General features: G+C 43.4%; 1 protein-coding gene across 1 annotated transcript; it reads left to right on the top strand.

Annotated features, from left to right (window-relative positions):
* Window positions 1-2,614: 2,614 nt before the first annotated feature.
* FUCA2 (alpha-L-fucosidase 2) lies at window positions 2,615-12,615 on the top strand. The gene is made up of 7 exons (XM_085055729.1): window positions 2,615-2,841; window positions 5,339-5,526; window positions 7,215-7,554; window positions 8,172-8,382; window positions 9,725-9,915; window positions 10,899-11,007; window positions 12,357-12,615. The coding sequence occupies exons 1-7, from the start codon at window positions 2,627-2,629 to the stop codon at window positions 12,495-12,497; spliced, it is 1,395 nt and encodes a 464-aa protein (XP_084911855.1). The 5' UTR covers window positions 2,615-2,626; the 3' UTR covers window positions 12,498-12,615.
* Window positions 12,616-13,290: the final 675 nt, after the last annotated feature.

Genomic DNA, 13,290 nt, shown 5'->3' with positions numbered 1-13,290 from the left:
TTTAAAAGGACATTTAGTGTTTACACTGCTTTTTACAGGTAAGTCACATTATATTCTACACTGAATATAATCCTCGCTGCCCTGCAGCCACAATGACGAAGAGAGAAAGGGCTGCACCCTGTATTTTTAATGCCTCCAGAGTCGCATTATCTAGCTATCCAATGCAAAAGTGGCATTCAGGCTGCATGAAAATATTTTAACAACTACCACTCTCTGGGTCTGAATTAAAACCTATCAAGTCTGAAATGTGTCCATGTGAAATTCAGAGTCTGGTTTCTGCTTCCACCCAGTCAAGAAGTGCCTTCCTCTCAATGCTGAGCCCTGTGCACCTCCCCAGGCACAGGGGTTTTGTGATCTTCCCAGCAGTCACCCTTCACATTTGTCCAAGCAATTGATCCAGTACAGGAGTCTCATATGTCAGCCATTAGTCAGGTCAAAAGGTCTTTTCTGCTCAGTTTCTCCCAGGGACTTCCCTTCATTATTTCCTCTCCTTCTTCCCTCTGCTGACAGGCCAGCCTGCTCCTTCCCTAGCCACAGAGCTTTCCCAGCGGGACTGTGTGTGAGAGGGAGAGGCAGTGAGCTCGGTGCTTACAGCCCTTCTCTTGAGGCCCAGAGGCTCCATGGTAGCACAGGCAGGCACGCTGTACCCATGCTTAGAGAGCTTTTTGCAGCTGCACACACCAGTCTTGTGTTGTTCACAGAATCTGATAATGCGCTATTTTTATTATTTACCCTTTGCATTTTGCATCATTACAGATGTGATTGTACACTGAATGCCTTTTTGCCCACTGGAGATTTCAGTAGCTAAGCATGTGTGGGCTGGTGACATTTTCTGGACCTGTTTATGTCTTAATCAGAAGTGTACTCATCACTGCTATTTACTGAAATGTTGGGCTTTTTTTTTCTTCTTCTTCTTTTTTTTTTTTTTTTTTTTTGTTAATTTAGGAGCTGTGATCAAGTTTGTTATTGAAATACACAGTCCATGGTCCAAACTTCACCAAAGTTTATGGCAGGTCAGTGAGCTTTGGGTCAGACCCTGAGCTTTTTTAAAATAATTTTTCCTTCCAAACATTTTAAGCCACAGAGAAATTGTAACTTTGTAGAGCTGTACAGAATGTATGCTTCAAAATTCCCACATTAAGGAGCTTCTTAGTGTCTGCAATCCTTTGGTGTGATCAAAAAGGAGAACATGAAGAAATTGAAAGATAAACTAGAAAGGATATCATAGCAAGAGGTCAAAAGCATTTAAAGATTCCTTTTGAGAGGCAAAGTGACATCTAAAGGGGTGAAGGCAAAAGAAGATATAAAGTAGGTCAGCAGTGAATGTAAAAGAGATATGAAGAGGCTCCTCTTGTAATATCAAAGTGCTCTGATAAATCAGAGTAGTGTGAACAGTCAGTCAGAAAGAATAATGTGATGGAAGTCACAATGACTTTTATCTGCCTGCAACTTATTACATTAATCAAGGTATATAAATGAAAATATTACAAAATCGTGTGCATGTTGTTTTCACAGCCCTTTAGATATTTTATGAATTAGATGTAACAGCTGTGGTTAATGGCTCTATAAACTGAAGTTCTGCTTCCATAGAGCAGCAGTAAAGTATATATACATCTTTCCCAGTTGAAGAGAGATTATTTCAGTTGCCTGCTCATTCATTTTCAACTCTTCTGATGAGATCGCTAAAGAAATTTCCATTTGTGGTGATGATTATGGAAACTTCGTATTTGCTTATTAAACCAAATTGTTTCACTAAGGATGTCCCACGGCAGCTGGGGGCAAGAGTAAAAATACAGAATTCAGGAAAGACTGGAGAAACACCAGCTCAAGCAACAAATTGCTGGACGATGTATCTTTTTAAAGTATGTGCCTGCCACCCGTGATCTGCAGCACAAACGGCAAGTGTTACCTACAGAATTGAGGCAGCTTCAGCACAGGCCATTCTAATGATCAAAGCAATGTTTCCTTGAGAGGCTTTGGGGCACCTCTGCACCCGGGAAGCCACCACGAACAAGCCGGAAGGAGCCGCAGAGCGATGTTATACCTCGTCCTTCTTTAGAAGGTGAGGGAAGCTGAGCCTGTGGTGGGAAGCAGGCGGGAAGGGCAAACCCGGCAGGCTGCCGAGGCCAGCTCTGGAGCAGAGCGGCTGCAGGCCCGAGGCTCAGGCCGGACCCGGCTGTAGATGCGGCACACACCCTCAGGCCGCTCTCGGCGAGGCTGCCGGGGAGGCCGGTGCGCTCGGGGAGGAGCCGGCGGGGCCCGGGGCGGGGGAGAGCACGGCGGGATGTCGGCCGAGGCGTCAGCCAGTTACTTTTTTCCTTAAAAGCCTTAAAATGCAGGGGGCAACTTGTGGTCGAGCGGCCAGATAAAGCGGCACCGATGGGGAGGAGCCCGCGGGCGGAGCGGGGGAGGCGCATAGGGACGGCGGTGCCGGCCGAGGGCCGCCGGGGGCAGAGCCGGAGCTCGGAGTTCGGCCGGCGGGCCCCGCGGGGCGGGGACAGCCCGAGCCCATCCCGCCCGTTCCCCCTCCCGTTCCGTCCCGGCCAGTCCCGGCCCGGCCGAGCAGCGCCGCGAGCTCCGCCCCGCCGAGCCTCCTCCCTCCCTCCCTCCCGGCCCCGCCGCCGCCATGTCGGGCCCGGGCGGCCGCGCCGCGCTGGCGCTGCTGCTGCTGGGGCTGCCGGGGTTGCTGCCGGGGCTGCTGGCGGCGCCGCCCCGCTACGAGCCCACCTGGGGCTCGCTGGACGCCCGGCCGCTGCCCGCCTGGTTTGACGAGGCGAAGTTCGGCGTCTTCATCCACTGGGGCGTGTTCTCGGTGCCCAGCTTCGGCAGCGAGTGGTTCTGGTGAGCTGCAGCCGGAGGTTGTGGTCGCACCGGAGCAGCTGCGGCGGTTGGGCTGTGGCAGCGGCCCGAGGGCTCTGCTGGGAAAGCAGCGCTCAGGCCGGGCGGGGATGGTGTGGTGTCTCCCCGGACAGTGCTGGTTCGGGTTGCAGCCCCTCTGCAGGCTCACCCCGCAGCTCAGGTGTGCGGGGAGAGCTCGATGTCCGCCCGAGGCCCCGGACTCCATGGCGCTGTTAGCCGAGGAAGTTATTTAAAGTGCTTCTTTCGTGTCTGAGCATCTGTCTGCCTAGCCCTGAAACTCCTGACTACCTTGGCTGAAGTGACTAAATTAACCAGAGAGCTGGTAGAGCTGTGAGAAGTGCTTTGCAGCACAACAGTGTTGGTGACAGAGGTGGTCTGTGGAATGGCCGAAGGAGACCCCTCCAGGACTAGCGTGAAGGGATGGGTGAAGGTGTTCTCCCTTGTGGGAATAGGTGTTTGGGATCTCCCAGCCTCCGGAGCAGCCCTGTACAGCTGTTGGAGCACTGTGGAGAGTGCAGGAGCTCATCACTGCCCTTGCTTGGCAAGCAACCTTGCTGTTTTCTTGTGCACATTTTGTACTGCTGATGGTTTTCTTCTCTTTTATTTACCATTATTACTATTATTCACGAGTTCTTTCCACTTAAGAGAACCCAAAGCTCTGACCCTTTAAATAATTTTGGTTCAGAGGCTCAATGTAATCTCTACTTTATGAATGTTCCCTGGTTCAGGCCCTTTGGCTGTAAGCATGTTTTTGCTGTCATCTTTCCATGCTCTACCAAGTACTTCCTGTGAGACTTCAAGTGAGTCACATTATCACTTACAATATGAGGAGCAACTCTGTGGCAGAGCTATGGTGAACCTTAAATACAATATTTGCAAAACAAACCAACATGTATCTAATCAAACCAAAGTTTCCTGACAATATTTCTTCTGTTCTTTTCAGAATTATGTTCAAGGGTTTCAGCAGGCTTTTGATGCAGACTATATTTACTAAGAAATTATTTTTGGCAGGGTGGGACAGAGCTAGGTTTGGGTTAAAGCCTCACTCAGAGTGCTGTGCTCTGATAGTGGTGCACAGATTCAAGATTGAGACTTTGGTTTTTGACCCCAAAACTCTAATGTAGTTGCTTTCTATATTCCTGTAGCCTCCCATCCTTAGGCAGGTATAGAGCTGCTGTGGGGCCTGCTGACAGCATATGCAATCAGATGACTGAGGTCCTGTATGAGTAACTTCAAATGGAAGGTCATAAAGTATTATCACCAATCCTGTCCTACTTCCCTCGGAGCTGCACAGCCTTAGTAAGGATATTTCTGGAATCTAGTCATGCCAGCATAGGAGTGTTCATGTTAGCAAACCATGTGACAAAGGGAGAGAAGCAAGATTGTTACTTTTTAACTTAAGCAACTACTTACTTTGTAATCAGAGGGGTTTTTTTTGTTTGTTTTTATTTTTTTTAATGAGTTTGTTTTGCTTTGTTGTTATTTCCTCTGCCCCCAGCTCTTTCAATGGGGAAACCTGTCTCAGGCTCTTTCTTCTAAGTTTTTTCTCCTGTTGGCTGCCAGAGATTGTGTTGGTTTGTGTTGAAGTGTTTTTGGAAAGGTTACAACAACATTCAGACTATGGTCTTGGAGAAATGAGGTCAGAGTCCAGCTCAGGACAAGAGAGAAACTCATTTCAAATGTTCAAATTCTAGCCTGTTTTATTCCTTCACTTACAATCTATTTCCATATATGTCTAAATTTGACAAGAGGATTTTTGCTGCTTGGTTTCATTCATAGAGAGGTGACAGAGGTCCATTTAAAAGTGTGTGGTGTTCTTGCAGGGGCAGGTTTTTAGAGGATGTGCCTTCTTCTAGCAGGGTGCCATTGCTTTCAAGCCTCACATGTGCAGAGGCTGCAGTGACCTGGTCACAGCTCTCTCCTGCCCTGGGGCTGTGAACATTGGGTCACTCAGCTGCAATTGTGTAGAGGACTTGGGACTGTCAGAGAGGTAAAGCTGATGGTCCCCATGTTTGTGGGTGGCAGAAATTGCAATGTGGGGGCAGAGCAGAGATGCCTGGTCGCTGAGATGTGAGACTTGAGGAGGTGAGTCGTGCAAGTCCAGGAAAAAACATTCCTTGTGCCCCCTGGACTGCTTATTCAGACTGTCTGTACCTGCTCTTTAGTACAGTTTTGAGATTTGGGTATTGACCAAGACTGTAATTTTTCCCTTCTCAAAGTGTAGCTGTGTTTTTCATTCCTTCAGGTGAAATTCTGGGACCTTTCCAAAGTGGATTGCTTCAAAGATGTGGACCATGGGCAAATAAGATAGAGAAATCTCTGATAATCAGTACTGTTCTGGAGCAACTTTATCTTATTGCCAGTGTCATGTACCTCCAAAGCCTCTACCTCTGAATGTTGAATAGGAGCTGATGATTTCAATTTTCTTTTCTTTGTCTAAAAATACATCAGGAGATGTGTTTTGTTCTGTATTTTGTAGGTGGTACTGGCAGCAGGAAAAGAGAAACCCCTATGTGAAATTTATGGAAGCAAATTACCCACCTGGCTTCAGCTATGAAGATTTTGGGCCTCTGTTTACAGCAGAATTCTTTGATCCCAACCAATGGGCAGATATTCTGAAGGCTTCAGGTGCAAAATATGTTGTCTTAACTTCAAAACATCATGAGGGTAGGTGGAAGCTTTGTGAATGTTGATAATTGTTGCATTTCTGTCAACAGATGAAAAAAGCGGGTGACTTTCTTGTCTACTAAGAGACACAGAGAAAGCCAGGCAGGCTTACTTGCCTCACCAAAGCCAAAGAGGGAACAAAAACCACCCAAGAAATGTGCAGGCATTTTCCTGACTCTTACACAAAAGCTGTGGCCATGGAGCTTGCATAGGTGGAGCAATAGCTTGTGCCACTGTTCTCTTGCTGTAGGTGAGACAGCCTGGAGTGGTGGTGGCAGCTCAGCTCCCTGCAGTGGCCATAATTTGTTTTTTATTTCTGTGCAATTTATTGCTGAAGGAACCATAAAAGTGAATTCTACACTGTTTAATATTTGGAGACCTGCTGTGTGCAGGCAGTTAAAGAACTCTGTAGGTTTCTCCAAGGAATTAAGGAGTATGTTCCAGGAGTCAACATCAGATTTAGGAAGGTATAGCTCTTCCTGCTGTGGTGCATAGAAGCCAAAACCTTGAACCAGGTCTGTAGCTTTACAGGCACAATAGGTTTTTTTAGCACTGTAATTGTGAGATGCTTTGCAGAGAAAAGTAAAGAAAACGAAAGCTTCTGTAAAGAAATACAGTAGCAAGGAAAGTATAAAATATTAAGATACAGTACAGTACATCAAATGAATGTTGTGGGTCTTTGGTGAAATGTGGATTCAAGGCTGGCAACTTGTGACCTGTCAATTTTAATCTCAGCTCTGACACGCATAAATCTTGATGATGCCTGTGGTGAAATTCCCAGTGACTTCAAAAGAACCAGGATTCATTTGGTCTGTCCAATAGCCTTGTGCATGAATTTTTAGGTTTTTTGTCTAGTCAGTACAATTGCATGTATCCAGGTCACAAAAATACTGCAAGATTTATTAGGCAGTGAGTATAAAGCAGTTTGAAGGTGAGAGTGGAGCTCCTCTGGCAGTGGTCTGAATCTGCAGTGCAGTAGTATTTGTAAGTGCTTGTGCTGGACTGATAGATGTCTGAAAGGTCAAATCCCTCCTGATATTTAATCTTGATGTTTTAAAAGCTGTTTTAGGAGTTTTTGCACTCTGTTAATACATGCATGGAGTACTTGGTTGAGCTGTCATAAATATCAAGGCAAACAAAAAAAGAACATTTACTTAAGGTGGAAACAGAAGAGAGGAGAAGAGTCTTTGAATGCGAGTGATAGCTTGTGCTTACTGCAGCTGAGAAAGGATTCTATCTTTCAGTTGCTGATTGTGTATTTATAGTTCACATTTGATGTAGATGCCTCAGAAGTTGCTGTATTTTTGGTTAATTTCATAGAGTCATAGAGTTATAGAATGCATTGTGTTGGAATGGACTTTAAAAGTCATCTAGTTAATTTAAATGGGTCATATGAGTAGACTGAATAATTGAAGAGAAAGAATAATTATCCTAAGCAGTGCCAAATTGGAAAATATAAATGTGTATGTGTATGTATATAAAACAATAAATGGTGTTCTGATGTTATGACTATTATCATTGTGCAAAACAGGTTGTAGGCAAACTTTATACCATAACAACAATATTATTGCTTACATAATTTTTATTATTTTATTTTTTGCAACACTTGAAACCACTTTCTGTAAAGAAGACCTGTAACTTCCTCTTTGCTTCTTCTCTTTCTTATCCTCTGATTTTTCTCTTTTTAGGCTTTACTTTGTGGGGGTCCAAATATTCTTGGAACTGGAATGCTGTTGATGTGGGACCAAAGCGAGATCTTGTTGCTGAACTAGCAGCATCTGTTAGAAACAGGACTGACTTGCATTTTGGGTTATACCATTCCCTGTTTGAATGGTTCAATCCTCTCTTCCGTGAGGATGCCACCAATGCCTTTAAGACAAGAAAGTTTCCAACCAGTAAATCATTACCAGAACTTTATGAAATTGTGACCAAGTACCAGCCAGAAATAATTTGGTCTGATGGGGATGGAAATGCTCCAGATACTTACTGGAACAGCACTGGTTTCTTGGCTTGGCTGTATAATGACAGGTACATAATGATGCTGGTTTAGCTCCTTATCTGGAATTCTGCTCTGTGTCAATTTTTTTTTTCACTTTCTGTTTGTTTTCTGGAACCTGTTGCTTCTGCTTAAGAGGACTTAATAAAATATTAATTCTCCTAAAATACAGAATCCAGATCTTGCCTAGAACTATCAAAGCTTGCTTTAGGAAAAGACTGTTTTGTATTTTTAAGTGCATTTGCAAATGAATCAGTTGAGATGGTATTGGCTGTTCTGCTTAATCATAGTCTTCCCTAAGTATTTGCTATTGTGCAGAAACACAGGATAGCAGGACAATTTGAGAATATGGGTACATTGTTGTCATTGCAGACAACATCTGGCAGTGGATGTGAAACGCAGACTGATTTCTGGCAGAGCTTCTGTAAAAGTCTGGAGCTTATTTCCCTAAGAAATGCCAATCTGGACCTTTTATTAGCAACATATGAGAATAGAATTCCTGACATTGCACTTAATCTTATTGTAATAAATTAATAGTACAGAAGTCATCCAAAATGTTAGTTCCTGGGAGGGGTGTGTGTGGGAAGGGATTATGCTGGCTGTGACCATGGTTTATAGAATAAAAATAATAAAACTCCTCTGTTCCCAGCCCAGTCCGGGACACAGTAGTGACCAATGACCGCTGGGGATTTGGCAGCATCTGTCACCATGGTGGCTTCTACACGTGCAGTGACCGCTACAACCCCGGGCACCTCCTGCCCCACAAGTGGGAGAACTGCATGACCATCGACCGCAGCTCCTGGGGCTACCGCAGGGACGCGCAGCTTGGCGACTACCTCGCCATCGAGGACTTGGTGAAGGTACTGTGGGGCACAGGAGCTGCTGCCACTCTCCATTCCCCCTCCTGATTGTTATATTGTGCTATTGAATAGTTCAGTTATGTATCTATTTTTAGAAATACTGTTATTTTACTTCAGTAGCAAATCTGTGAAATAATAAATAAGTTTGTTTTCCAGCGTAAAGCTGGCAGGATGGAAAATCCATGGAATTCTTAATCTTTCTCTTAGTTGTTTCTACAAAATGAATTTCTAGTAAAAATTCAGTCAGTTTCTTAGAAGCCATTCCCCCTGTGAGTAACTGGCAAAAGACTGATCTAAACAGTCTCATCATTACCTTTTCTACTAAGTTTCTGGTAACTGCATATGCAAGTTGATGAGAAGTAAGCAGTTGCAGTTTCACAGCTCCTGTTTAGTACCTCCAGATTGAAGACTACATCTTTTCCCCTTTATAGATGGAAACAGTTTATGACTCAATAATAGTTTTACTTTGTAGCGAAAAACTTCACAGACATACTGCTAAAGACTACCAGAAGCGGATAGCTGGTGTTGTTAGAACATTGATTGCCTTGCTAGTCTAAGGTATTAAAAAAGATTTGAAGCTTAGGAAACCTGAATGAAAGGAAGACTGATCAGTCTTTCAGAATAATGCATTTAATTGCAAAATTCAGCTAGTGAGGGAGAGATTGATTGCTATTGTTGCCCAATCCAAATCTGTTTCTAGTGCTGTCCTTGCAAAAGACAATTTCAAATTGAAGTAACCACTTTTCAGAGGCAGAAGGTTTGAATTAATTCAGCAACTTGTCTCCAGCTGTCTGTTTCTCAGACTTCTGCATCTCAGTCCACAATCTCTGGAGGGCAGTGTGGCTGTGAACACAAATTTTATAGACTTTGTAGGAGGCTTTTTACAGATGTTTCTGTAAAATAGGAAAAGCATCAAACAGGAGGAAGAAGGAAGTTGCTTTTCTAAGCTTCAATAAAGATGAAGTAGCAACTATTAGCCTTATTCTGCTCTGGTGCAGAGAAATCATCTGTCCTATTGGCAAAACTGTCATGAGATTCTTGTAGAAGTTGAAATTATAAAGAGTTGTAGGATCTAATTGTGATGTAGATTCAGTTGGACATATCAGTGCAAGAGGTATTTGGGCCTCTTTTCTGATGTAAAAATTGACAGCAGAGCTTTGTTTTATGGGAGCTTAAATTTTGTATCAACTTTTGGGATGAACTTCAAAGTCTCAGCATGCAGCAGTAAACATAACTCATTTGGTTCATCATTCTGAAGCAGCACAGCAGACTCTAAAAGTATTTCAAATATGTGATTTCATTACTCATAACCATATGCTCTGTATGTTTAAAAACATTTCAGCAACTTGCAGAAACAGTGTCTTGTGGAGGAAATCTCCTGATGAATATTGGGCCCACTCACGACGGTCGCATTGCTGTTGTGTTTGAGGAGCGCCTGAGGCAGATGGGCTCCTGGCTGGAGGTCAATGGAGAGGCCATCTATGGAACGAAACCGTGGAGAGCACAGAACGACACGGTCACACCTGGAGTCTGGTAAGGCTACTGAACCAAAACACAGGCTGTGGAAAGCAGCACCAGTGTTATGGGAAGCTCTGAAATCCTCAACAACTTGATACTATGAAGTGTTTATCTTGACAAGGGAATACTCAATGTCACTTGATGTTTAGAAAGAAAGGAGGGGAAGAAACCAGAAACCAGTGTAGCATGTTCTGCATTTCTTTTTAAGGTAAAAATGCATGGAAAGATAACAGCAATTATTTGGTTACTAAATGCAGCCAGTCTCTGGCCTTCCTTTTGCCCTTGTTACTTGTAGCTTCTCTAACACCTTAATGATCCATCAAGGTTTTGGTTTTGACCCTCTTGTCTCAGTGGGCCTTTTTACTCCCATTTCCAGTAAGATTTGGCCACCTGGTTTTAGCCTGGAGATGCTGAACTGTTGACTGTTTAGTAAAATCACTTTCAAGAGCAATAGAAAATTGTAACTAAATGAAGGAAAAAGGGAGAATTGTTTCAGGGGTATGCCACAAGATTTCCAGTGGCATAGTGATGAAAATAGTATTTTTAAAAACTAGCTACGCAAGGTAGAAATTCTGTTGTTCATACTATTTTTGAATTCTTTTAGCCTTCGTTTTGGTGTATAGATGGGAATTACCATGTTTTTCTGAATATAGCCTACAATTATCTGTTAATGATTCCCCATCCTGCAAGTACCCCGTTCCTATATCGCTGAGCAGCAATGAGTTGTTACATCTGTGCTAAAGTTACTACAGATGTTTACCTCTGAATTCAGTTCTTCAATAGTTTTCATTACCTCTAGTTTGTTGGAACAAATTTTCAAGGGACAGTACATTATTAAAGGGCATAAATCAGCTGACAAGATGGTTATGTGTGTGAAGATGTAATCAAGCCTGGCTTTTCAAATCCATTTTTCCAGTCGTGAAAGCACTCATATGTATCACTTCTAAAAATTTACAAGGAAAAACTGACATGCCTTTCTGTTCCCTATTTCCAACCAGGTACACTTTCAGCCCTAAAGAAGGGAAAGTCAATGTTATCTTCCTTAACTGGCCAGTCTCTGGGACTCTGGAACTTGGTGAGCCACAGGCTAAGCTTGGAGAAACACAGGTAAAAGGCAGTGTGCACGCACCTCCCCGCCCCCTCCCTGCTTCTAGGATGTGTCACGTTCCATCGTGTTTATTTAAGTTTCTGGCATCTTTGGGAATGCATAGCTCTTAGGACAGAGTACTTTTTGGAAGAGACCCAGCAAAATGTTTGTTTTCGTTCTGGGACCTCCTTGTCGTAGTCCTCCCAGTGGGATGTTTCTTCTTCAACAAACAAAGTTAGACTGAGACGTTGCTGGGATGTTTTAGCTTGCAAACTACAAATCACAACGAGGCCAAGGAGCAGGGAAAAAACTGCCATCCCTCCAGTTTCCTGTGTAGACCCCTAACTCAGCATGACTTTTCTTTAGAAGTAGCTTCCTCATGACTTTGATACTGGTGTTGCTGTAGTGTTGCAGTTAGCTTTAAGTCAAAGCCTTGCCGAAAGGGAATGTACACAGAGGTTTTTGTTGCCCAGAGGCTACAGGACAAGTCAGTGTGAGCCTAGATGTGCATCTTATACCATGCAAAGGTCAGAAGTTGAGGACACTGATGCCACACTGACACTGGCAAGGAGCAATGGAAGCAGAAGTTGGTATCAACTCTGTGCATTTAAGGGGGAGATTCACTTTGGCTTAGCTCTGCTCTGGTCTCATGCACTGCATGTCCATTAGCTGCTGAAATGCATTAGGCGTGTTTCTGGACTGCTCCTTCTGGTCTAGTTCCGTATCAAAATAGTCTGACTGGTGCCAAGATAGCTCTGTGGTAAGGGGTAATGAGTAATTTCAGAAGCGATGGAGATGCCTCTTGAATTTTGGGGAGGCAGCTAGATTGTATGTACACTAGAGAGTACTGTTCCTCAGCAGCAGGGACTGGTCTGCAGCTGCTCCAGCAGGTCACCAGCTGTTGTAAGAGTGTCACCATAAACCTATTTGAGGTTTTTAGTTCTAATCAGCTTTCTCTGAGATACCTACCTGGCTGCACTCTGTAAGAAAGAGTGATGCTCATTCAAGACTACAACTTCCACCAGGGAAAGCAGGCATTTTGGAAATAGGTGATACAAAGTTCTGTACTGTGGCACCTAGATCCCTGCTTAGATCTAAATCCCATCCCAAATACTTCCAAAGGTGTTTATGTACCTTCTACAGCCCTAAATACTTCTCAAGACCCAACGTGAATAGCTTTTCCACTTGCATATCTACTTGCAAATGTTTTCCCATTACCTTTAATAATTATCACTCATTTTGTAGGTAAGTGGCATTTAAGGGTACTTGGTTAGTAAGGTAGCTAGGGATCAATATTTATTTTGTCAATTTTGCAATTTTATGTACTTTAAAAAGGTGCTGTTCTAACCATAGCATGTTTCTATTTTAGGTGAAGCTGGCTGGTTACAAGGAACTGCTGAAATGGGTTACCCTGGGAGAAAAGGGAATGGTTATTGCTCTACCTCAATTAACTCCTCAGCAATTGCCATGTCAGTGGGGCTGGACCCTACAACTGACTGGCATAAACTGAGCCATGCTCTGGTGGAGCCCTGGGTAGCAGGGAATGCTGATGTTTTGCTCTTTCTTATGACTGGTTTTAAACTTACTTGCTTGACTGAGGAACACCAATAAATTCACTGTTTTTATGAGAGGTGGGCTGTTATTAATGGAATGGAACAAACCTTACAAAGTCTAGCAGTAGGTAAGTGATGCTCTGCATATGTTTTGTTTCTTTGAACTTGTGTGAAAAAGCTACCTTGACCTCTCCACTTGTTTTAGTCAGTTTCTGGCCAAATTATGTGAAGAATGAGGCAGGGGGAAAACAGGCACTAAAGTTTTAGAGACAAAAGAAAGAACAAAGCTTAAGCCGGTGTTCAAATGCACGTAAGTCAGTTGTACACGCTCTTTAATGCAAGAAATTTAACTTCCACAAAACTGCACAGTAAAAACTGACAGTTTTAGAGAAAAGAAAAAACTTTTTCCAGGTGTGTTTAACCAGAGGTAGCTGGCAGTTTCAGCTGAGTAGGGTAACATCTGCAAGAACAGGCCTGCAAGGGTTGGGAATTCATCATAAATGCATGCAGGCAATGCATATGTACATCATCATTTCTCATAATGGAAGTAATTCATTTTACATGTTCCTATTCTTAAGTAATTTTGTCCATTACTGGGACACAGGTAAACTAGGAGAGAGTTGGTTTTTATATTTTGTATAATTTTGCATGGGTAATACTTGCCTCTTGTTTACAGCCTTTGTTTTTACACAGTTACCAGGGTGCCTTCTGTGGATTATTAAACAAAACATATACTTCAATGACTAACTC

This window comes from Lichenostomus cassidix, chromosome 3 (genome assembly GCF_008360975.1).
Source record: "Lichenostomus cassidix isolate B80296 chromosome 3, HeHo_3.0, whole genome shotgun sequence".
NCBI lineage: Eukaryota > Metazoa > Chordata > Aves > Passeriformes > Meliphagidae > Lichenostomus > Lichenostomus cassidix.
The sequence above is the reverse complement of the archived record's forward strand: the minus strand, read 5'-3'. Positions and strand labels throughout refer to the sequence as shown.